We start from the raw sequence: 26,386 nt of genomic DNA, 5'->3' as shown, positions 1-26,386 counted from the left end.
CCTACCATGATTTTTTTTTTTTTCATTATCAAGTCTATGAGCAGGCTCTCCACTGAAGGTTCTTAAATCTTCTGTGTGAGTACAAAATAGTAGTATATATTTATAAATATAGATGGCTTGGTAAATTAAAATATCTGTCTTCTCAGGACTCTCTAATTAGCAATCTACTTTCAAAAATACAGTAATTTTTTTTCCAAACTGTATCATAATAGATTTCCCAAAGGCTACTACAAAATGGAAAGCACTGTCACTTCAAAACATGCCCCAAGACCCTTGTTCTCCCCCTCTCATTTCCTTCCCAAATGTAATAACTGCCTACAAGTTTATGTCAGAGCTCATAAGAGTACAAGGGAAAACTAAAGATCCTCCTAAATCTACCCACACTCTTTTTAGCACCACCTGCATCTCGCTTAAGTTCCTTTGCTGTACTGTTAATTCAGGCATCATCCTGAATAGTTGTCTTCCCTGATAAAAATATTAAGAGTTATAAAACATACAGTATTGCATTGCTTTTAGCTGTGTAGCTGTGGAAGTATGTTGTGACTATACTGAAAATATACCTGGAGCACTAAGCACTGTGCACCTGGAGCACTCCTTGCCGTGGGTCTGAAACTGCTGCCCCTGTCAGCACAGAACATTTCAGTATAAATGTTCACTTGGGAAAAATACCAGCTATGGCAAGGAGTGAACAAAGTGACCAGTGGTCATCAAGAAATTCATAAAATCTCTTCTGTGGTCACAGGTGAAGGAGAAACTGAAACTTTCAGCAGAGAATAGAGATGCAAGACTTTGCCACTCATAAATAAATACCATCCCCACAATGAAACAGTTATTACTATTATAACCTGATAAGGTTGCCTGGAAAACAGTTCGAACAAAAAGGTGACATTGCTTCACTGAAATCACTGACAATAACTATGGTGAGTTCACAGAAGCTGGAGCAGATTCTTGGTGAGAAGTAGATTTCTGTATAAAGTATCTTCCCAGGGCCACAGGTAGAAAAGACAAATGAACTCAATCTAGCTGGTGCATGAAATGCCTTTTGGTGTTTCTTTCTAAAGAATAAAGCCAAGATCTTCCTAGTGGGACTCCCTCATAGAATGCTGTAGGACCTTTCAGATCTGAAAGTGAACTTGTCTCCTGAAAAGTGCTCTTGAAACATGAAGACCTTGTGTAAGGATTATAAGCTTCCAGCAATGACTTTTCCCAGATTTCTGAATTTGGAGCAAAATCATTGCAGACCGTCTTGCAGCTAAATGGTTATGGCATTCTCCTAAGAGACAGCCTCCATATCCAGGAGGACGTGAGCCAGATGGATGTTCCGGCTGCACGTTGCAGATGAAAAGTGGATGCAATGCTGCTGCCCAAACACCTTGCCTGTGTTTTTTGGAAGCACTAACCTGGCATAGGCACTTCGCATCATGAAATTTTTTTATGACTGAGAGGCTCAGATGAACAAAAACGTGTTTCACAGACCGCAGTTAGGTGCCTAAATACCTTCATTAAGGTTAAACACTTGCTACTATCACCCTTCACTGATACTTTCTTTGGCTTAGGAGAGGTGCCTTACTGTTTGACTTGGTAACTTTTACATATCTCATTTTTAGATGCCTAATTGCTCCTGGCCTTGTAATATTCATCTGAGCATATGGCAGCATTGCAGGGTTGAGCTTGCAATCCTCCTCATAGTGCCTAGGCTAAGCACTTGCAACCTTATTTAAAAAAACTAGGTTATTAAAGCCAGAGTTGCAAATATATCTGGCAACATTTAAAACAGACTTTTGCATGTGAAACTCAAAAACTTACCTGAGAAATGGAAGTCCACAGATTTTTTTTTTTAAAACACCAAATAGAAAAATGTAACAAAAAATTGTTTTTAGAATACATTACAGAATACTGGCATGTTATACAAATGTAATTAACCCATTCAAAATTTAAACTAGTTGTAAGCTATGTTCAAGGCATCTGTTTTTATAAATAGTTTTTTTTGTTTTAAACGTTCATCTTACATTTGCACTAGTTTAACCATGTAAACAAGTCTGTGAAAGCTCAGATTTAGGTCACTTTAAGGTCTGTGTGCCAAATACTTTAGAAAAATATCATATTACATGGAAAATTCAACAAAGTAAGACAGATCCATCTGCTGCCCAAACAGTTCGATAGGTGCTATGGGGTAAATTATTATTAACAAGATGAAGCCTAAAAGAGGTTTTCAAAAATTAAAGATAAGTAACATGCAATGCATTAACATTTGTGTTTATCATTTAAAAATGTACATACACGTTGAAAAAATGCAAGACTATTCCTAGTGCTATCCTATTTTTAAAGGGCAAATCTTCGGCAACAGTATTATTTGAGGTTTAAAAACATTCTCCATCTTTTTTTCCCTGCACTTAATCTTGCAATATGCTAGTATGTACTTTCTTCACAAGGAAAATGTATAAAATTATTCTTACAATATAAACACTATAAACAACTCCCTTGAGACATCTTCTGGACACAGAATCTCTGTAAAGACTTTAGTATTACAATTCTAGGATAATTATGTAAAAATATGTACATTCATTCCAATGTCCTAGACTCAAGAAGACTCCACAGAAGTTGCCCGTCAGTCTTGTCCAGTTACAATTATGTCCAGCTTTGCTATTCTTGCTATATTTCCACATAATCAACAAAAGTTTCACTTGTTTTTGTGTAGGAAGTTCCCAAACTTTTGCATAAATCCTCTCAGCTTATTTTCATTAGGTTGCAATGGATGGTAAGCAGTTGAGTTGTAGGTAACCATGTGATTACTCCTGCCGTAACTATTCCCTAGGGTCTTGCTTTTGATATCTGAGAGATGTGAACTGCTGTTGGGTGCATTTCGTGCAGGTTGGCTCACATTTTCTATCTTATAGAATGGCTCAAAGCGACTATAAACACGCCTTTCACTCAAACGAGATCTTAGCTCTTCTTGGCATTTTGAGCTGGCCGGCTGTGGTGTCATTGAACTCGCTCTTTGAAGAACAGGAACAGGGGCACTTTCGGGAGTAGTATTCGTGGTGATTTCCTTTACGTCTTGATACTGAATCTGCTCTGTATTAAATCTTGGGGTAGATGCATCTCCTGCAGTTTCTATGAACTTACTTTCAAGAGGGCACAAGAGAGGACACTTTTTATTGCATTCATCAGATGGAGGGTTTTGAGGTTTTGGTGACTTTGGAGGTTTTGGAGACTTTGGAGACTTTGTTGGGCTCGCTGTGACATCTTCTTTACTTCTATTCAAGCTACCTTGAGAATTTGATGATGTGTTTCTCTTTCTCCTTGGGGAAGACTCTGTCTTATTCTCAGAAATCTTTGGCTTTTGATTCTCTTCTTCAGAAACCAGCGTATCAGAACTACTACACATTCTGTAAAAGGCAGGACCTTTGTTTTTTGACAGATTTTCCTTCTTGTCTGGTGTGAGATTAAGAAGTGACCGCAATTTCTGGGATCCTTTCTTTAGAAAACTTGGGGAATTCTTACTTTCTTTCTTTGATGTACAATCCTTACAAGACTCCTCTTTGCTAGCTTCAGTGAGAGCAGCCATAGAGATGGCCCTGCTAGCAGTGGGGCTCTTTAATTCTCCTTTGAGGTTCTTCTCCTCCTGTGGCAAGTGGTTTGTCACACTGTGCATGCTTTTAGAACTCTTCAGAGTGTCTTCTGGAAGTTTTGGACTAACTGGCTGCTTAAGTCTATGCCTAGTCAATGTGCTGTAAACGTAACTGGATGCATGCTTGTTGGCACCAGGGTCTAATATGGACTTTGAATTAAACATGGGAAAACTTCTCCTCTTTAGTATATTTTCATTTTGAAGGTTCTTCGAATTTTCTGCATGTTTGTCTGCACACAGTGTTGTGTACAAGTAGAGAGAAGAGTCACCTGTTGCATTTGAATTTATACTAGGTTTTGTGTTGTCTGCAATATGAATTTTGTGGTTTTTTGGTGCATCTGATTTAAGTGGGACATTTGTGCTAAGCTCTTCTGAAATATTATCTGTTCCATTCTCCATACTTGGAGCATGATTAGATGTCCCTTTAGGTGTTGCACTTCCCTCTGACCCAATTATAGTTGAATTTGAAGAACTCGCACAGCTGCTTACTTCCTGCTGTTCTGGTAGAGTTGGCTGAAACACCAACGATGATCGTAATCGAGAATGAGAATACAATGCATGAGCTTTAATATTTTCAGCTGTGTCATAGCTGTCATATCTGTCACCCAAGGCCGACCCATTAGACTCTACTGGATAATCTGATTGATCATCCAAATATGACTTAATTCGCCAGTTACGTAGGAATGATTTTGTTGTGTGTTCCAGGGTTGGCATCCTTTGCTGCAGATGGCGGATATGATTATCTGTCCCATTAAAAGACCTTCGTACAATTGAATTTCTTTCTGCAAGATTTACCTTTGGTCGTGAAAACTGATCAGCAAAACTTTGCTGGGGTGTATTGTAGTTATTTGCATATCCTCCTCGTAATGAAGAAACAATACTAAGGCTATCGGATGGCATTTTCCACATATTTGATGGATTGTTCGCTCTGTTAATTGCTCTGTTGAGCAATAGGTAAGTTGTCCTTTCTGGCTTCTCCCCAGCATAGCTATGTCTCTTCCAGTGCTCATTCTTTTCACTAGGTTGATACTGCTGGATTGGATTTTGCACATTAAAAGCTGGATGAAATGGTTGTTTATTATAGGCTTGATTTCTCAAGCCATATTTATCTATTTCATTTCCTGCGTATCTTCCACGAGTATTCCAACAAACAGGATCTATCTTGTGAACCTGGTCTTGCCGACCAAAAAGGTTTCTTTGGCTAGAAACCGACGCCAAGGAAGATACCGAGTGCTGGTATGTATCATTATCCCAGAGTATCCTGCGACTGTTTACCCGTGCTAATTCTGGGGCAAACGAACTAGGAACAGAAGAACGGGCATACAGTGTCCTGAATTCTTCATCAAAGGATTCAACTAGCTGTCCTGTGATAACTTGAACCATACTGAGATTGGTTTTTTCAAATGACCACATAAAGCTGAAAGAAAAACAAATGACCATTAGAAACACTTCTTCTGAACTAATGTATTACAGTGGTCCTTCCTGATAAGAAAGCTTTCACACAAACCTCAGTATTCTACAAATAGTTTCTAAATAAATAAACAAACCGTAGGCATGATTCATGTAATTTGGTTTTGGAAAGTCTGAACTAATACCAGTCAAGCTCATCTGGAGATTTTCCAGAGCTTTCAGTGGGAGAAGAAATGAGTCTATAACCACTGAATTGCTGTTATAAAAAGTGGATATTGCAAAAAAAAGTTCACAAATGTAGAACCGTGGAGTGCAAATACCTAATGGCACAAAATTACCTCTACAAAGACTAAGCCAGGATTGACTAGACCCACTGTATTTACTGCTGACTCAGAGAATGTTAATGTATGGTTATGCTGTGAAAAAAATACATTTGGAGTAATATGCAGAACTGCTTCAGCAGTTCTAAATGTACTTCACTCTAAACACATTTTCAAAAAAAGGTACCTCAGAATTGTTGAAAAGTTTACATTTTCTACTATGCATACCAGATTGGATATGAACTTTTTTTTTATTGCAGTGATGATATTCAGATGAAGGAATTTTTCCTTTTTTCTGTTGCACTAGAAAGGCTGAACACATGCTCGAAGCTAAGTAGCCACAGCTATTTTACAGCTACAAAATGAGATAAAATACATTAACATGTACATTAAGGATGTCTCAACAAGCCTAATAGCATGGTGTTGAAAGCATGCAATTTGTAGATCACAACAAAGAAAAAAAACTGTTTTGCAATTCTATTTTCATGGGAAAAAAAGAAGGGGAAAAAATAAATTAAAACAGGAACTTGTTTTATTTGCATTTGTCTTCTGAATGTTAGAAAATTGGTTTATTTTATTCACATAAATAGCTTGCTGATTGCATTTAATTTGTATGGTAATTTTGTATTTTTCAGGAATTAATAGTGTGCTGAGATTAAATCAGCTCATGATACATAAGTTTTTTCAATTAATTTTCACAGTTAAGAATAATATATTTTGTAATATTTGAGGAAAAAAACAAAAACAAAGAAACAAACATCAAAACAACACAACAAGCTTTAAATTGATTTCAGAAAGGAAAAATTCAGAAAGACTTGTCTTTCCTGTTATAAATCACCAGATTCTTTTACAAAGCAAGCTTAATTCTTACAGAAATTGATGATTCCAGCCCCTGTGGTGCTGGGTCTCAAAGCAGTGTTATTTTTCAAAATGAAATGAGAAAAACTATCACATTCTCACATAGTCTAACACTGTGTGTACACGTCAAAGCAGGCAGACTCTCCCTGGAGTCTCTTACACTGATTCCTTTATGAACTTGTCGCTTACCTCACTACCATTTATATACATCGGTCTGAATTTGGGGCTGGACGAGTCTCGGGAAATAAAAAGACAGATTTTCAAAAGCTTACAGTGACGGAAACCTATGAAAGTCAGTGGCTGTGGATCTGGCACCCAGGCACTACGCTGGCAGAAATTAATTCAGTATGCCAAAGGAGAGAAGTGTAGCATGTAAAGAAAGAAAATATTTAATAACGTGTGAGATCAAAACTGACCCTGCTTTAACTTTTTCCAGTTCTGCAAAGCTGTAAGTTCTTCCAGCCTATGCTTTGCGCACAGACACTGGAAATGAAATGGAAAGTAGAATAAAGAAACTTAGCCAAATACAGACTATATTAGCTTGACTTGGACAAATCAGAATTTGACCAGGATACACTACAGAGTGCCACAGAATAGGTCTATAACACTAGCTTTAGAAGATTATTGTGAAGAGGAACTATCCAATGGAGCTTATTAAACAGCCTCTTCTGGAGTGAATTTTAAACATGATAATTCAGAAGATATGAGACAAATGAGGATTTTTCTGTCTTTTTACTAAGTTTTCAGCTATAGCAAAAGCTACGTCCTTTATTTGTTATTTGTGAAAAACTAACAGAGGTTCTCAAAATTTGGCTTTGTGCTAGGTTAGCTAGCAATATGTATCTATGATAACTTATTAAGTTGCAGAAAGATAATAAAATTTGCCTATGGAGTTCCCTGGAAGGACTTTCAGAAATAGAAAAAAACCCAACTGCTGAGATGACAGATATTCTACGGACACCTAAGTGACTGATCTTACCTGTAAGAACCATATATGACTTTCTTACAGTCCACAAGAATAAATTTTTGTTCCATTTTTCCATGGAATTTTGCTCCTGTTTTAGAATAGTAATCTTGTCCTTTTACTGTCCGCACCCTCATGTTCTGAAAAAGACAATTGAAATACTTTAATTGGTATACTATATTCCACATTTAGCATTCAGGGTTTTGAAAGTCAGAGGTACAGTAGAAGTGTTAGATTATTTCATATTAATAAATATTGCAGGGAAGTAAACTCTGATCAAATTAGTCCCTTTGGGACCCAAACTGGTAAGTTATCACGTTGTCCTAATGATCTTCCCTAGGCCACAGAAAATGAAATTTTGCATTTCCACAGCCACCACTCCCAGAAATAAGGTTCTGACACAACAAATCTTCAACAAGAGAAAGAGGTTTTGTACTGTAAAAAAAAATAATTATTTTAGAATTTAAAAGATTTCCAAGCATCTCAGCTAATCAGAGCCAGGATCACTTCTAATTGAATAAGGCTGCTATATCTACAAACACAGATACCCCATCTGAGATGATCCATCACAGTATCACAGTATGTTTGGGATTGGAAGGGACCTCAAAAGATCAAAGGAATGATCCAGGGAATGATACCTCCAGGAACCAGAATCCCTTGGAGTTTTACCACCACTAAGATTTCTCAGCCAGTTTTGCACCATGAGATCAATCACATTTCCATAATCAGACATAGTACCATAAAATGCGTAAGTAGCATTAATTCTATGCAGCACTTTAGTTTGAGTTCTATTAGGAAGCCCTATGGAAATTTTCCGTGTTGAATCTCAAAAATGTGGTCAGTTTTCCTCCCAGGCTGTGGATGAAATTTATTAAGCTGCCTTTTTTTTTTTTTTTACCTCTCTACTGTCACTTGTTTTTTTAAGCTCCCCAAAACAAAATAATTCAAAAGAAGTGTCACAACACCTTCTGGACTGTACAAATAATAATTTTCAAAAAGCTCTTACACAGATGTAGAAGAAAAATCAAAAATCTTTTATCATAAATTGTTACAGAAAGGTGCTTATTTATAGAAAAAATAAATTTCTTTTCAATGCAAACCAACCTACAGCATCTACCCCATGTGTCTGTGAGATACAAAATGCTTCACAAGACATAAAAATAGCTTGGAATATAGCTGTGAGTGATCACAATATTTACTGTAGTTTCTAGCTTTGCAATATTTGTTCTAGCAACACTAATCTGTGGTAATTTACAAGTATTTCAGTGCGAGTGAAATCTGTAGTTTAGCATTGGCAGTAAGAAAACAGAATGTATATAATTATTACGTAGACTATATATACAGAAATAGTGGAATATAAAACTTGGAATACAGAGGAAAGTCTTGCTTCACAGGACTGCAACAAGGACAGGTTGAAAATCACAGCAGACATGCTCTGTAAAGGTCAGATAGAGATGGATTTGGGCTGTTCATGAAGCAAAACGGATAAGATTGTATACAGGGTAAATTCAGCAAAATCAGAGGGTGAATAGAATAGAATAGAATAGAATAGAATAGAATAGAATAGAATAGAATAGAATAGAATAGAATAGAATAGAACATTTCAATTGGAAGGGACCTAAAACGAACACCTAGTCCAATTATCTGATCAATTCAGGGCTAACCAAAAGTTAAAGCATGTTATTAAGGACATTGTTCAAATGCCTCTTAAACACTGACAGGCTTGGGGCATCAACCATCTCTCCAAGAAGCCTATTCCAGTGTTTGACACCTTCTTGGTAAATAAATGCTTTCTATTGTCCGGTCTACACCTTCCCTGGTACAGTTCTCAACCATCCCCATGCGTCCTGTCACTGGATACCGGGGAGAAGAGCTCAGCACCTTCCACTCCACTTCTCCTCAGGAAGCTCTAGAGATATTTAAACTTACAAAAGTATTTAAGACTCCGGTCTATAAAGTATGACTGAGTTTGCAATACCGTTACATAAACCTTTATTGTCCATAGGAACACTTACACACTTACTTAAAAGATATAAAGTTCTAATAGACAGAGGTTGTAGAATTTTTAATGATACAGTGTCTACTATAATCCAATGAACTTTATCTTTCCAAACAGAAAATTCAAAAAATTAGGACAAAATCTCCATGAAATGAAAGCACATTTCCAAATAACACATTTTCTAAATTACTATATATTTGACTGTTGGTATATTAAAACTTTTCTAAAAAGAAAAATCAAATCAAAGAAGTGAGAGTTACACTTAAAAGCTGCTGAGCTGGCAAATTAAGGTTTGACTCAAGCTCTCCAAGTTCTTTAAGTGTTATTTATTAGGTGAGGTTTTATTACCATTTTTGTCAAGCTGTGTTTGGACAAAAATGCAGCTCAGTCAAAATCTACAAAGACAGCATTTAAAAATTACTTCTGTTTGTGACCTAAATGTCAAGAAGTGCTGTAGGACTTTAAAAGGTAAAATTTTTGAAGGGAAAATACAAGTGGGTGCTTAGTCCTGTTTTCGGAAAAAGCTAAAAAGGAATCAATAACAGTAACAACCCTATTCGCATTATTGAACAGGAGGTTGACATTATTTTGCATCTCTATCTGCTAATCACTTCTGACTATCTAACATGGTGTCTTTCAAGTTTTCTGCACTCCAACTGGAAGTTTTCTTAGAGATGAAAGTCAATTTTTCCACTTTCCCAGTACATTTTTTTGTAGAACTTTGAAAAAGCCAATCTCACTGAAGTAAATTATTATTTCTCCAGCATCTACTCAAGCTTTAAGTAAAAATAATTAAATAAAAAGACTTTATTTGAAAGTTAAATAGTGTGGAAAAATTAATTCCTGAAAAAGAAAAAAAAAATATATTGGACTTTACCTATTCTAAAGATTGCCACTATAGTAAGCCCTTATTTACTATAAAATACAAGTTTGTGAATTAGTAATAACATCTGCATTTACTTTAATGACTGTTTTACCCAATTCTATACACCATGTAATTATATTTGTATGTCACACTTATATTTAACTATATTAAATTTTATTTATGTAATTATAATTTGAAAAAGGTAACTTGAGAGGCAGCTTATACATTTCCAAATAACTATAAAAAGTAATGCTGGCCTAAAGACATGCCAGTTGAACACATCAAATCTTATGGAGATAAGGCCTGATCGGTATTGGTCAGGATATCACTTGGGAATCTGGAATGCTGGAGGCACAAGCAAGGGTAATAGCTTGCAAATTACTATGCTATATATAAAAAAGCTTTGCCTTAGGTACTCATAAGTTGAAATATAACTTCAAGTAGGCATATCTAAAAAAGAAATAAAATTTACACTAAATTACCGTTGTTAAAAAAATTGTTGTTCCTGCTTCCTCTGCTCCCCTTTTCCTTTTCCCTCTCTTCAGCTTGTGCAGCTTTGCTATCGTACATCCTTAACCCTGCCAACTTGTTCTGTGTCTCAGTAGGTCATCCACTCAAAGATGGGAACATGGCAGCATCACAAAAGCATGTGCCACAGATCATGCTCACCTTTCTCACATAACACTTCCCTTTCCTCTACAGTTCATCTGTTGGTCTTCACCTACTTCAAACCCTTTTACTAGGTGCCAGGGATGCATACTTTGAATAATCGCCAAAAGTACAGACAATATTTGAGGATATATGATAACAATGTGTTCCACTTAGGATTAGAAGCAGTAAATATATACACATTGAATTGCAAGTCCCCTTTGGTATGAAACACAGGGCTTCACCTTCCTACTTGCTTTCTTCCTCAGGCTACAGGACTCCCCTGCTGCCAGCGCTGACAACAGATCCCAGCAGAAGTGTTATGCATTGTTGTGGGCAAAGAAATAATTGATTTACGAATCCTGAGAGGAAAACCATGTGCAAACCATAAGCCACACATCATGAAGGATCCCAGCTAACCCTACACGGCACACAAAAGTATGTAAGATTTGGCATAGCAAGTCAAATGTCAGTGACTGCTAGTGAATGCATATGGAAGAATAATTTAATCAAGGACTTGATGTTTTAGGAGGATTTTGAAGCCAGACACAGGCTTTTGTCCCTCCTCCAAGACTAGACTGTAGGACGGGGATGTTTAAAACATCCAGTGGCTGCAGTTTAAGGATGGCCATCAGGGCTATCCAGTTAAATGACACCCAAATGATGAACAGGAAATGAGCTCTAACTTCTCTTTTCATGTACAACTGCATCACTGTCTTCCCAGAGACGGACACATAAGCATGATTTAAAATTTTGAAGTATAATTCAACATTACACATTTATTTTCATCGGTAAAACCCATCCAATGTGATAGATAAGTACAGTGAAAATAATAATCTCAAACATTTCACTTCAGTCCTTTATATTTGTTGAGTCTGTTTTTATCAGTGTTCAATTACTCGCCCTCAATTTGCTGTCAAGAATATGCACAAAGAAGCAAATGGATGTCTAGCCCAACAGCTTTAAAGAAAAAGTCACATTTCTCATATTGTTCATCATTACTAATGTCATTTATTAACCTAGACCTCTCTTCTTACTAAGAGATAATAGTTGCTGTACAAATGCTAAGTAGTCTTCAAGTTCACTTCTATTCTGACTTTTAATATGATCCAATGACCACTGAAGACAAAATCTCAATGACTTCACTGGGCTCTAGGGTCCCTTGGCACAGACGTTTGCTCACAGGCATGACACCCTGCTGTACCTGTCTATTTAATAACCAAATTTGACTTATACTTGGAAGTACTGGAAAACTTTTGATGCTTTTAATAACACTGATAAGAAATAATGAACTGCAATCAGGTCTAAAGAGCAGCTCCTACTATGTAGGTAAGTTTGCGTATCAGGGAGCAAACTTCACAAAAGTAAAGTAAAATCAATTCATTAGTGGTTCTATTTTCTCATTCCTGCAGTTCATTAAAAATATTGCAAGGAGTATCAGGGGATAAACAGTTCCTGCCAAATTGCTTTTAATATCCTCGTGTAGCAAGATGATTCTTCATTGCCAGAGAAGTAAAAACAGGTTTCTGCAGTGCATGGAGCCCTGACACATGCCACTTCTCATGTCAAATAAAATATGAAGATCTGCCATCAGCTGAGGAGCTTGGTTGGTTTCTTGGGCATTAAACAACATTGCCTACATTGGTTCGATATTTCTGGTCCAAAATCAAGCTACTACAATGAGTATTCTGGTGGTTCGGGGGACTGTTGTCTCAGTGCTGCATTTTGCAGTGCAAAACGGTTTCATGGCTTACTGCAGCACCTGTCAGTTGCAGCAAAACAAAGCACCTCTCAAAAAATTTAACTATCAGTTTTTGAAAAATCACCTGAAAAAAGTCTGAATCTGTAGCAACTCTTCATCTTTCTATGCCAATGAATTGCTGACTAAACAACAAATCAGACCAGTGACAAAGTTATTTAAAAGAAGCTTAGGTAGAGTGAAGAAAAAAAAGAAACAAATTAATCACTAAGGAAAAATGTAGGACAGTCAAGAAACGGATAAAAGAAATTGGGGAGAGATAAGTGGAAAAATATAGTAAAGAAATTGTTTATTTGAGTTGAGTGCCACTGGTGATATTAAGGTGAACATTAAGTAAGAAGAAGAAATGCTGTAGGAAACACTGAAAAAGCTCCTAGTAACCCCCTGATTACATATTCTCCTATACAGAATTCATAAAATAATCACAGAATATATAGTCTATCAATTTTTCAGTTATATCTTTCAATAAAGAGGGAAACACCGTGATATGCAGTCAGACTATGGAGCAGTAGAACTGTCTGCACAGACATTTAATGTAGATTTATGGACAAAATCCTCCTCCTTTTTATTTTTTTTTTTCCCGATATGGAAGACTACTGAATTGTAAATCTGAATTAAAAATACAGTTTTGTTCATCACTGCATCTCAGTTTTTACTGATTCAAAGGAACAGAAAAAGAGCCAGAGAAGGGGATGAGTCAGAAAAGCTCATCATGAAGAAGTTCTGCCATATTCCTGGCAAGACTGAACCAAATCAGGCCAGAGAATAACAACATCAATGCTGCTGTTGCTGCATCTTACAGGAAATAAATAGAAGCATACATCTCTGTCCTCTTCACGCTTTCACTGAACAGAAGGGGAAGACTGAGAGCCAAGAGCAGAACAAGTTGAAGATTTATTTTTTTTTGTGAACCTTGAGATGATGGGAAAAATAGAAAGGGAGAAAACTTCAACTGACATACTGACTGTTCTTTCATAGTCACCTGAAGTTTCATCCTCATGAAAGGCACAGAAGAATGACTGTGGGAGTAGTAAGCTTTTATTCTCAGAGCAACAGTCACTGGGAGTAGCACTTGGATGAGAAGGCCATTAATTTGAAGAGCTTTATTACAAGCTAAACTGGAAACCCAGCACACAACAGGATTACTGTTTAGCTCTCTGTAATATGTATCTTTTCATTTTCTTTCAAGCACAGTATAAATGCCTGTAGGTCTATAAAGTCATATTTAAAAAGACAACTTTGAATTCACCCAAAAGCTTTCAAAACAGCTGTAGATACAAATCGCACAGAATTAATTTGAAAATGCATACTATGGCATTTTTTGAGATATTACTTGAAATGCATGCTCCTATTTTCTTTTATTTTGAGAGGATAAAACTCATTCCATAAAAAGACATACATCATTTTTGGCAACCCCTATGGCAAAGTTAACTCAAGTAATCAGCACATGATGATATCTCAAGTTCCAGAGTATGGAAATATTGCCTGACTTCATGAAGACCATCATGACCAGTGTTTATAGAACCACAACATGTTTTTGGTATTCTCTTTCCAAAAGTTCCCACAGCTCTATGCATTAGGCCACCAGAGGGCAATCCCACACACTCACACACAAGAAACAAGCATGGACAATGGGGTGGGAATACTTTTAAGGACCTAAGTCAGCATGTCTGAGCAAAAATTGGTATAAAACCCAGGTTTGCTACAAAATTCTACCAAAAATCCCTCTTTATCCTTACAAATACAACACATCTCTATCTGATTTTTGGACTGGGTTCTTAAAATGGATGCTACTAAGAAGAGTTTTCACATTTTTGCCTGGTGTGAACATGGCCTAACTAGTTATAGAAACAGGGAACTGCAAATGGAACGATACCGAAGTCCAGCCAAGGCAGTGCTCAGCGCTTTGCAAATAAACTCTGACAACATCCTTGGAACTTCTTCAGTGCTATCTATGGTACAGTAAATCTAGAAGTATTTATGAAGCATTTACTTCAGGTCAGTGCAGCTCATGGTTTGTATTCTAATCTCTGGTAAATATTAGGGCAGTACAGGACATCTTGTGAAAAATGTAAATGTTAGTTTTGTTATCTTTCTTAGAGGATAAAAATACATATTTCATGTGTAAAAGTAATAGTCTGTAAGACATGATTCAGACAGACATGAAAATATGGATTTTCAGGAAAACACCAACAAAATAGAATCTTGGGCCTTTAAAGTATTTTAATACATAATAACCTTAAAGAAAAATATCATAAAATGAAGTATGCAATTTATTAATTTACATAAACTTTATTACTTTATTTGAAGGCTACATTAAGGGAAAGCCAAAAGAAGCCTAGTTTTTCAAACATGCGTTGTTCCTGAATACATAATAATGGAAATTTTTTTATAAGTAATATATGAAAAATTATGTAATTCTATCAAATATTCTTGTTTTGACACATGAAAAAGATAAAAATCTTTTGAAAGAGAAAAACATTTGTAGAGAAAGTTCTGCTGAGAGCACACCTATTTATACCTGACTGTTCATTTGAAAAAGTAGTATTTGATAATCACTTTTTGAATAATAGTCCCTTCTCAGTAGCTTGAGGAGGAATGAGCAGTGAATGTTCATGCATGGCAAAACAGGAAGCCTTACCCTGAGCCTCTGAACTTGACAGCCTTGTTTCTCCGTCATTTTCAGAAAGTGACTAAAGTTTGATTCATCAAGCAGGAGATACACTGCAATCCCTCTAGTAGATGCCTCCACAATTTCTCTAAAAATATCCACATCTGTAAACATATCCATAACAATGGCAATGACCTGAATAAAACAGAAAATACACAAATTATTGCACTGTATAAACGTATATATAAAACTCTTCACTAAAGCTTGCACTGGGCAGCTAACAGTCTAAAATTTTTTACACATCAAAATGTGCTAATATTTTCCATGTGGTACCATTTAACCTGGAAGGCTTTCCAAGATCACTGGATCACTTGTCACAAGTACCAAAGTCCAACAAAAAGTTGTGTCCTGAGTGTGTGTGGTGATTTGGTGTACTAGGCAAAGAAAATCCACTGGAAGAGAAGGGAAGGGCAAACCGATATGAATACAGTAGAAAAAAATAAACCACCATAATATAACCGCAGTGTGCATTAAAAAACAAACAAACAAACAAACCAAACTGATAACATTTTTGTACAAGAAGCTTGTTCATCTTCCATCTTCTCTAAAGCTAATGGCTCAAGAGCTTGAGGGAGTCAATAAGCAGACACTGAAGAGCTGGAGGAGTTGAGGACTTCAAGATCCATCCTGATGCAGCAATCTCACTGGGGTGAAACAGCCTCCACTGGTGAGAGCTTGGTTCAAGAGGATTAGAATGCTGAACACCAGCTACTGATGTCCTTCAACCTATGAGGATAAAGTAAGTATTTCTGATTGGGAAAAGCAATGTCCTGCTAATGGTATTTTTGAGATGATATGCTCAATATCATTAGCAATTTGGGAAGAACTAGTATTGAAGTGTTAGAGGAAATAACAGAGGGAGAACAGATACAGGTTTAACTTTTGAAGACAATATTCTTATCCACTAGAGTCTCCATGAAAGTTCCAGTGAGATGTCTCTGGTGCAAGATCAAAACAGGTATCAGAGCAGGCTCGATAGTGAGCATGCTTTACCATTTTCACTAATCTTTAAATGATTTGTGCCTCAGCTTTAATAGTGTAATTGTTCAGTTATAATCACTCATCTTATAATGGAATTGAAACATTTACCTCACTCACAAAAACTGGTAAATGCTGTTGCACACACACAGGTAGAAGTCTCCAGTCAGTCATCTGAAATCACCTTTTTGAATTCTACGTGCTTAGCACTAAAAGACTCACTTATGCCAAACGTATTTAAACCACTAGAAATATTAATGAGACCTGAACTACAAAAAATAGAAGTAAAATAACCATGTCATTATGAAAGCTAAAAAGATAGCTCCTGAAGTAGTAAAAATGAATGGACTTCGCCTTACCATAACATGTCACCTGGCAATAAAAAGACTCTTTACAAATCCACCAGTCAGAGGGGAACTGAATAGTATAAAATAATTCAATTCTTTCAAAAGTCCTTGGTAATATGTCCATGCACTACCTCATTCATTTCATTGACTTTTTGAAAAGAAAATCTAGAAGTGATTTTTAACAGTACAAATTTTATCTCTTTATCTAATTTTTAAATGAAAGACTGAAAACCACAAAAGTTTCTATTGACTCTATGGAACTCACCACTTTCAGACAACACCTTCTGCTTGGTTTTGTTTCTGAGATACACAAGGTTAACTGAACACAGCAACCCTATTCATTCATCTGTCTTGTTTCACTTACGTCTGAGCAGAAATCTGCCAGCACAGATCCAGTGTGTTAGGTACAAAGACCAAAGAATAAAGTCTCTTCTCAAATAGTTCTGTTTCATTACCTGAGTCCCCCTCCCTCCAAACTCTCTAATTTCTCCTTAACCTTTCCTTTTCTTCAGATCTTTTAGAAATAGATACTCATTACATTAAAGGATCTATTTAAATGTAAGAGAGAAATCCTGGATGGTTTGATTAGCATACACTGACATGAATACATTGAAATATTCAACATCACCAATACAGCCTTCAAAAATCATTCTAACATTTTCCTATGGCACATACCTAAGAGGCTGATCTATTTGCAGCATCTGCAGTTGCAAGGACTAATATATTGGAAACATACAGAAAATAAAAAACCAAGAATAAGTAATAAAAACTAAAACCCAAAACTGACTAGAATGGCCATGTCTATCTTTATGATGGATGGAGAAGCAGAGAAATAAACACATGAGCTAGCATCCCAGTAAGCTGGTGGCACGGGAGGGATGCATGTACACTGCTATGCAGATATATCGTAACTTGGGAATAAGCAGGGAAACCCTCTTTGTCTTCACTAGTAGAACTGTTCTTAAACTGTTTAGCTTGTTAATTTTGCAGTTAATTCTGCAAAGCATCAAAGTAGTCTTGCAAGAAAAAGTAGTCTTGAAACAGGGATTATATTTTGAAACCTAAAGCTTGTGCTGGCTGAAAAATCCTCATCAGATTTAAGCGCACGTATGCAAAGCTGCAGTCGTGATCTGACAGCCAGCTGGACATCCACTTTTGCATTCCCTGGAAGCCAAAGATTACTCTAGTTGTATGCCCTCATTAGCCTGCACATTCACTCTTAGCACCACTCAATTAATTTAGTCAACGCAAACATCATTAGGCTCAATTGCTGGAAGAAGAATAGTGCCAAATGTGAACAATGCATATGATACACATTAATAAGTAAAAGGTCACTTACAGTGATAAGGTCATTTCTGTATACTGATTTCTACAAATCAGACTAGTTGTTTAATCATAAACTACAGCTTTTGATGTGGAAAGAGTAAATTCCATACATGCCATAGAATATTCTGCCTTCTGAATGTACTGAACTTTTTTTGTTGGGGGGTGGGGAGGGTGGGGAGTGCTAAGGGTGGGTGGGGGAGTGGCTCATTACTCCATAAATTTGTCTGCTTTGCAGCAGAAGGGAGTATTGAGTTTGGGGAAGGAAAAAGCCCATGCAGTATTCAGGGGCCCAGGTTTTCATTAATTAAGGAGACCAAGACTAGGCAGTTGCTTCAAAAGAGGTATTGTATAGTGTGTATCTATCTCTAATTAAAGCTGTAATAACAGCTGCAGGATTAGTGACTTCTTGCATCACTTTAGAAGGAAAGATTTCACTACTGTGTTTTTAAATTTGTTTTTGCAATTGCAGAGCTAATTTCCACCCTAACACTTGTAAGAAGCAGCTACGTTAACAGTGGAATCCAGCAAGGCAGAAGAAACTGAATTCAAATTGCACAAGATAAGTCAGAAAATTGCATGTTTCTTGTGGGCATGACAACGCTATCCTGTGTCAAGAAAATCCTCCAAAGCAGAACACTCCAGTGTCATACAGTAGACTTTGTCATAAACTACCATTTTCTTTCCAAAGCATTTGTTTTCCATAATGTAGAGGACTTGTCAAAATCAAGCACCAATGCTTTTGTAGGAAATACGAAGGCCATTCAGCCATGCAGGATGGGTGCAGTAGTTTTCTGCTGAAAGCACCAGAATTCTGGGATAAATTTCCAGTCCTTGAGAAACTGAGTACCACTGTGATCAAAAATGATCCTGAGACAAGAATAATTAGGCATTTTACACTTTCAGGGAGGAGAAAATAGTTGGCGGAGATAATGCTGGTATTATGCATAGAAAGAGTGGTGCATTTTTGAAATTTGCCATTTGATATTGGAATACATTCTTAAATAAACGTGTTATACATAATTTTAATGTGCTTTTCTAGCTTTATGGTTTTTTGCTACTGACTTATTACTTGTTGTTTATTTTATATTTATTGTAGACTATGGAAATGATGTTGGACAAAAAGAAAATGCAAGTGATTTTCTTATTCGAGTTCAAAATGGGTCATAAAGCAGCAGAGACAACTCGCAACATTAGCAATGCATTTGGCCCAGAACTGCTAACGAACATACAGTGCAGTGGTGGTTCAAAAAGTTTTTCAAAGGAGACAAGAGCCTTGAAGATGAGGAGCGTAGTGGGTGGCCATCAGAAGTTGACAATGACCAACTGAGAGCAATCATGGAAGCTGATCCTCTTACAACTAGATGAGAAGTTGACAAAGAACTCAACATTGACCACTCTATGGTCCTTTCACATTGGAAGCCAATTGGAAAGATGAAAAATCTCGATAAGTGAGTGCCTCATGAGCTGACCCAAAATAAAAAAATCGCCATTTTGAAGTGTCATCTTCTCTTATTCTATGCAACAACAACGAACCATTTCTCAATTGGATTGTGACATGAGACAAAAAGTGGATTTCATACAACAGCCGAGGATAACCAGCTCAGTGGTTAGACTGAGAAGAACCTCCAAAGCGCTTCCCAAAGCCAAATTTGCACCAAAAAAAGGTCATGGTCACTGTTAGATGGTCATCTGCTGGTCTGATCTACTAAAGCCTTCTGGTGAAACCATCACATCTGAGAAGTCTGCTCAGCAAATCAATGAGACACACCGAAAACTGCAACACCTGCAGCCGGCATCGATCAACAGAAAGGGCCCAATTCTTCTCCAGGGAAACACCCGACTGCATGTTGAACAAATTGGGCTACGAAGTTTTGGCTCATCTGCCACATTCACTTGACCTCTCACCAACCGACTACCACTTCTTTAAGCATCTTGACAAGTTTTTGCAGGGAAAATACTTCCATAACCAGCAGGATGCAGAAAATGCTTTCCAATAGTTCGTCAAATGCCAAAGCACAGATTTTTACGCTACAGGAACAAACAAATGTGTTTCTCATTGATAAAAATGATTTTAACAGTTCCTATTTTGATTAAGAGAGATGTGTTTGAGCCTTGTTATAATAATAATTTAAAATTCATGGTCCAAAGCCGCAGTTACTTTTGCACCAACCTAATAGGAAAGTATATATAAGTGATCAAGTAAAAGTGAAGACAGTACAGAAAACAATTGCTATACTAGTCTTCTTCCCCCAAAATTAAATTTAAATAATTTGAGATTGTTACTACTAATCTTCTAATCTTACATGTCAATTCTTTTTTTGAAGTGGTGAATGCTTTTAAAGGTCAAAATTTGGTTTCAGTGTAATCCTTACTGAAGAAGAAAATCTACTGAAGTCAATGAGCACAAAATTACTCATAATAAAGCTGATAGTTTTATCAATTTAAATGAAGGCACTAGTAGAGCCATATTCTTTTATTCTTACTACTATCTTGACTCTAAGACTATGGTTTGCCATAGAAAAGTAAAGCTTCATACATTACTTTAACATTTTAGAAACATTTAAGTATAGGCAGAAAAGTATAATTTTGTTGAGTAGCACTATTTTTATGCAAATGTTTTAAAACACGTATTTTCCCAGTAAGCTGATGTATTTTATTTAATTTGCACAATATCAGGTAAAGTAACATTTTAGAACTCATTATCTCTGCACTATCAGATCATTTTAATACAAAATCCTTTTCATTCTTTAAAAGTTTTTAATGAACTCCAAGTTCAGGAAATGACTCACTCCTGCATAAAGTACCAGTGACAAGATTCATTAAAGACAGACACATATTTTGAAGGTTAAAATGAACAACTATAGCTGAAATTTCCTGCAAAATTATGCAGATTCTTGGAAAACAGGAGTTTAAGTACCCAGTAATATGACATTGCACTGGATGTTATGAGACTGTAAAAGGAGGCTGATATTCAATTCTGTTTATTGATCATGTTATAGGGCCAGGCATTGTTCAAGGAGTCACTAGTTTGAGCCCATTCTCATGCATTATATTTGCTTAAATGGTTCTCACCTTCAGAAACTAACTTTGTCCACAGGCTTACATGGAAAGAAGTTGCCAGTCACAACAGCACAAATACATCTGTCACTACACATCTGAGCAAGTCCAGGGGAGGGCCACCAAGATGTTCAGGGCTGGAGCACTTGCCCTGTGAAAAGTACATGAAGGAGCTGGGTTTGTTCAGTTCGGAGCAAAGGTGACTTCAGGGAATTTTACAGCAGTCACCAGTGCATTAGAGGGAAGTTCTCAAGGAGATGAAGCCAGGTTCTTCACAGTGGTGGCAGGCCAAGAGACAATTGTCAAACTGAAACAAGAGCAGTTCTGACTGGATATAGGGAAGAACTCCCATTCCCACAAGGACAGCCCAGCAGTGGAGCAGGTTGCCCAGAGAGGTTGTGCAGTCACAATCCCTGGAGGTTTTCAAGACCCAACTGGATGAAGCCCTGAGCAACCTGGTCAGATCCTATCTCTAGCCCTGCTTTAAACAGGAGGTTGGACTGGAGACCTGAGGTCCCTTACAATTGACCGAGTCTGCAGTTCAATGATTCAGAGATCCCCACTCCCATCGTTGTCAAAATTTGAGCATATTTTGCCATGTTTGGTAGTAACTACAAACTTTGCTGTGAGGCTTAAATAATACAGACAGGGACTATAAATAAATAATACTGAGAAGTAAAGGATTTCCTCTGGTTTACTTCTCTCATTTTGGGAAGAAAAAACAATGGATTAATCTTCATCAGTCAATTTTAGGACATAAAAATCAACCCTTTTAATGGGTGTATACCGAAATTAAGGCATAGATGTAATTAAAGGCCTTCACTGCTAGGGCTCTGTAAGTCTATATTGTGAACTACTGACAGTTTCATTATCCCAGTATCTTCACTCCTTTGACAAGCACTAATTATAATCCTTTAAAAGGTATCTTGCAGAGTGTGTCATTTAACACCTCCTTTGCTATAAACATTTAAAAAAAGGAATCCTCTAATGCAACTGCTTCCTTAGGTCAGGCTTTACTAAAGAGGTTATATCAATAACCTAGTAGGGAATAATGCTGCAGACCTACCCTACATTGTAAGAGTATTGATTTCTTGTAACCTAGTTGAGGTTTTGGGCATACTATGAAAAAATCCATATTGCTGTGCAGTGCTTTTGAAGACCAGCACCCTTCTTCATCTCAAGACTGAGGAACCACATTTCAGGTAGAATTGTTAACTCTATTTTTCATTGACCTTTTCCCTGGTATTCCAGTCAAATTCCTTTTCACAGATATCTGTTTTGGAGAGAATCTCCTTGTGGCACAGGCTGGGTGCTATCTGAATCTGGCTTTTCTCAGAGAGTTGGCAGGTTGTGACGCTTGCAACACTGCAGAAGGAAGGCAGGGTATTGCATGCCTTGCTGTTTGCAACAGGTAGCAAATTCACCAGGGGGGTTTCAGGAACCATAAGAGCGACAAATTTTGTGATCCATACAGATAGCCTTCCCACTGGTAAGCTATGTAACATGACCCACAAATTACTGTAGGGTTTTTTAATTATGTTATGCTGTTGTTTATGATTGAGGGTCTGGATTCAGTTTATGATTGCAGCAATTCATATTAACAGCATCCTAATAACTCAGCTGATATCTACACTTTACAGCACTGTTGCTAACACCAGGGTGCTCTTAAGATGATAGTTCATTAGTTTTGTATTAATTTTCAAAATTAAACACAGCCCTGAAATGCTTTGCACAACACATCCTTCCATTGCAAAACATACTTTGAAACCATTGTGAGTTGCACCTGAATATCTCAGGCAACCTTCGGGCTGACCGAATTGCTAAGCTCCTCTGTAGCAAGTATAACACATCCAAAGTCGTGAGATTAAGTGCCAAGGAGAGGTATAATGGGGGAGTCCTCCTCTATAAACAGTCTAGATACAATAATACAAATAGTAATCAAACATCTCAGTATGATCCATTCTTGTACAAGTACTGTAGCAATGTAGTGGAAAAAATACTCAGATGATTTACACTTATGCAACCTCCATAAAGTTAATGCCACTACTTATAGTAAATTATCACCAAAATTGGCTTCCTGACATCATATTTAACTTATTTAACTTGGCTCTGCGTTCAGAGAGCAATAGACCATAACCACACAGTGTGCTTCAAGATGTTCTTCCATTATTGCATTCTTTAAAAGCAATTTAATTAACTGCAGGGTGAAGTCTGGCACTTTACCATAATAGGCAACAACACCACCTCAGAGGAAGCTGTCCTAGCCCTCACTATCCTCTTTTCCTTCTGCTGCTTGAAAAGCATGTTTCTGACATCAATTCTGAAAACACACAAAATGTACAACTCAGAACAGAACGTGTCTCCTGTTGTGATCATCAAGCCTCAGTTCATCATGTCACATACTACCTACACAAAGTAAGTATTTTAAGGTGAAAACTAAGTTTAAACGGAATAAAAATTAACTTCAACATGTACATCGTCAGTCTTCAAAAACCACAACAGTTTCTCTCTGTAACAGGATGTTAGATATGCTCAATATCAATGAAAATTCATAAAGAAGAGTCACTATCCAGAAAACAAAAGGTAAACTACTCTTGTAGAAATCTCCTGCAAAACAATATGGGAAACCAATGCAAAAATATTCTCAGAAGATTATGAATGCAAACAACCACATAAATCATTATTTAAATGGTTTAACTGTGTTTAACTGTGTAGCGCACATGGTGAAAACTCATCTCTTCTGCCCAAAACATGTAAGAAAGATGTGTGATCAGGGAACTTTCTAGCTCTCAATAAGGGGGAAAAATGTTCTGATTCTGGCAGCAAAGAATGATATGGCAGTGAAAACAGCAGCTCTGAAGAAGGGTGGGATTTAACTTTGAAATAAATACACTGGGAAAAATAATTTTTTACAATGTACCATCTTATTCTTACTACCTGACAATTTTGCCTTTTGCCCAATTTGGCAACTTCTGTGCAGCTTACCATGTCTCTAAAAAAGTGGATCAGAAGCTCAGGATTAGCTCTTCCACAAATGAAGCTAAAGCCAACCCAAAAGTTCTCTGAAGTGCAGATAAGATTGTTTTCTCTGAAAAGTGAATGTACAGTAGCCTTCTGTATTATCTTTCAGAAAGCTATTGCAGACTGAGCTAGCACGTCACACGTACTGCCTTAAAATTACACCCTCAGTGTTACCTCTCCAAATTTATGCAATTGGAAATTTTACAGGTGAGTATCTTGCAAAACATATGGGAGTGAGCTACATTAATTCTATAAATGTGATCTGTATCTATGGGTTTGGTAGTTGTTATTCTGGCTGAAGGATTAGTAAGAACTCAGTTTGAGCAGATGGAATTAGAGGAGATACCACCTCGCTGTGGCTGGCTGTAGAGGCAATAATTCCTCTGAAGCTTTGCTTCCGCACATGCAGAATTGAGTTTCAACAAGTCACAGAGATGAGAGGAGGGAAGGGGATATTCTGGGGATTCTTCATGGAGACTTTCCAATAAGCATTTAGAAACCTAACCCTTGGAAGAAAGGAAGGAGCAAAAATACTCTGCAAAGAAACAGCTGTTGCTCAGCGACTGGCACACCTCAAACAAGAAAAGATTTACCTAAATCTGCAAAGAATCATCATGAATGATTAAAACAACAAGCACTGACGAACACCTTCCTTTCTGTTTGCAATGCTCCCACCAATAACTAAACCATTTTGTCTTAAACAAGCAAGCTGTGTCCCGTCAGTGCGAACAGAAGGGAGCAGAGGTCCTACAGAGAAGCACAGAGAAAATCCTTGGCATGATGGAGGGAGCATGTTTGGGAGCTTACTCTGCCCTTTCTTCTCTTGCCATTAATGTCATTGCTTTATTCTCAGTGCCATGTGTGCTGCAGCTGGTTGGGTGGCAGGATTTTAATATTTGTATTTAGCTCTTCAGAATGCAGTTGCTATTTTGGGATGCTGCCAAGCTTTTCCTGAGGAAAGCAAACAGAAAAGTAATGCCAGGTTTTTTGTCAGCTTACAACTCAGCTCTACCAGAGTGGAAATTCATGACAAAAATAAAAGGTACTTCTCTAGCCTCTGGCTTTCTCTATGATGAATTTCAAAGGCTCGCTGCTGCTTCAGAAATTATTTTTTATTTAAAAGATTACTAACAGCTTTAATATGTGGGTTCTCACCAGATCCCTTAATATTTAAGGAATGTTCAGGCTACTTGAATTAATACTGTAATGTTGGACTTTTTATTTTAAATTTGTTTGTAAGTAGAAGTACTTGTTTATTCATGTGTGCATTACTTATGGTTGCTCCAAAACAAACAATGCGCAACCATGTGATAAGCCTCAATTATTTTCTTAAAAAGTGCCAATAGCAATTAGAACTAAGCTCTTCATAAATTTTACTTTTTGATTTGCCGTGCAGGACTGAAAACATCATAGGACAGCCTCAGAAACCAGCTTCAGTTTGAAGACTTCTGCCAAACAATTGCAGTACTAGTAAGAGCAGCAGACACTCCTAGCTGGCTTCTACCTGGCCAAGGGAAGTATGAGTTGACTACTGTGTGGTGAAGAACTTTTTCAAAACTTGAAATTAAGAATGGCTGTCTTGCCTTGCCATACATAACTAGGAACATGGGAAAAAGCCATCGTAACCTCTGGGGTGCAGGGAGGTGGGAAATGCAAAGGGACATAAACATTTTTTAAATGTACTAATATTGTCCACTCACATTGCTCCTGCTTACAAATATTCTTCATGCCAAGGTAAACTAGACAGGCTGCCAACATTTCTGAGGGCTCCTTCTGAGATTTCCTTCAAGAAATATTAAAATAATTTGCTTCTTATCAAAGAGTCAAAGTAAATGTCCGAGATTTCAGCTAATCTGGGTAAAAATTCTTGAAAAGATGCTGGGTTTTTTGCCACCTTTAAGAGTATATTTTGGTGGGGTTTCTCAGACTGGGAATGGATGAATTTCAAGTCAGCCTGCTTCCTCACTGCTCCACTCAGTTTCCTCAAGAATCCTGTGTAAACACATTGTCAACACTGAAACTCACTTCCGGAGAATTTACATATTTTAAACCACGAGACAATGTATAGAAAACCACAACATTAGTGAACATTTACAGGCTGTGGAGTTTAAACTATAAAATGAAGCAACATTTATTTAAAGGAGGCAACTTTGTTGGCATTTGTTAATTAGACATTTGGAAACAATGAAAGATTCTTGTAGTCAAAGGAATATTTAGAAGAATAAGAGGTGATTCAGACACACTTTTCTAGAGTGGGAAGAAAAATTTTTGCTTTTGAGTTTGATTATACCGGAGCTGTGCACTGTTTGTCATCTTTGAGACCTGAATAGTAAACACGTTTCTGAAATGAAATTAAATGGGAAGAGTCAAATATCTATAATATTAATACTTTACAAATAAATGACATATTTAAAATATCCTGCACTGAGCTCAATGCTTCTGCTAGAACATATATATTTCAGACAAAAAAAAAATCCAATAAAACATAACGGTATTGTTCAGTCATATAATACTGCTTGAAATCCCTTGTTG

General features: G+C 36.9%; 1 protein-coding gene across 1 annotated transcript in view; it reads right to left on the bottom strand.

Moving 5' to 3' along the window:
- Positions 1–2,680: 2,680 nt before the first annotated feature.
- Positions 2,681–26,386, bottom strand: part of FAM83B (family with sequence similarity 83 member B) — a gene marked incomplete at its 3' end in the record, with an annotated part of 45,400 nt that continues 21,694 nt past the window's right edge. The window contains exons 2-4 of the mRNA XM_080342774.1: positions 15,096–15,260; positions 7,199–7,323; positions 2,681–5,048 (exon numbers count right to left, since the gene is read on the bottom strand). Coding sequence (XP_080198900.1) covers positions 2,681–5,048; positions 7,199–7,323; positions 15,096–15,260 — 2,658 coding nt within the window. The remainder of the gene's footprint in view (positions 5,049–7,198; positions 7,324–15,095; positions 15,261–26,386) is intronic.

Source organism: Nesoenas mayeri (genome assembly GCF_963082525.1).
Source record: "Nesoenas mayeri genome assembly, chromosome: 3".
Classification (NCBI taxonomy): domain Eukaryota; kingdom Metazoa; phylum Chordata; class Aves; order Columbiformes; family Columbidae; genus Nesoenas; species Nesoenas mayeri.
This window is presented reverse-complemented; position numbering and strand designations above follow the sequence as displayed.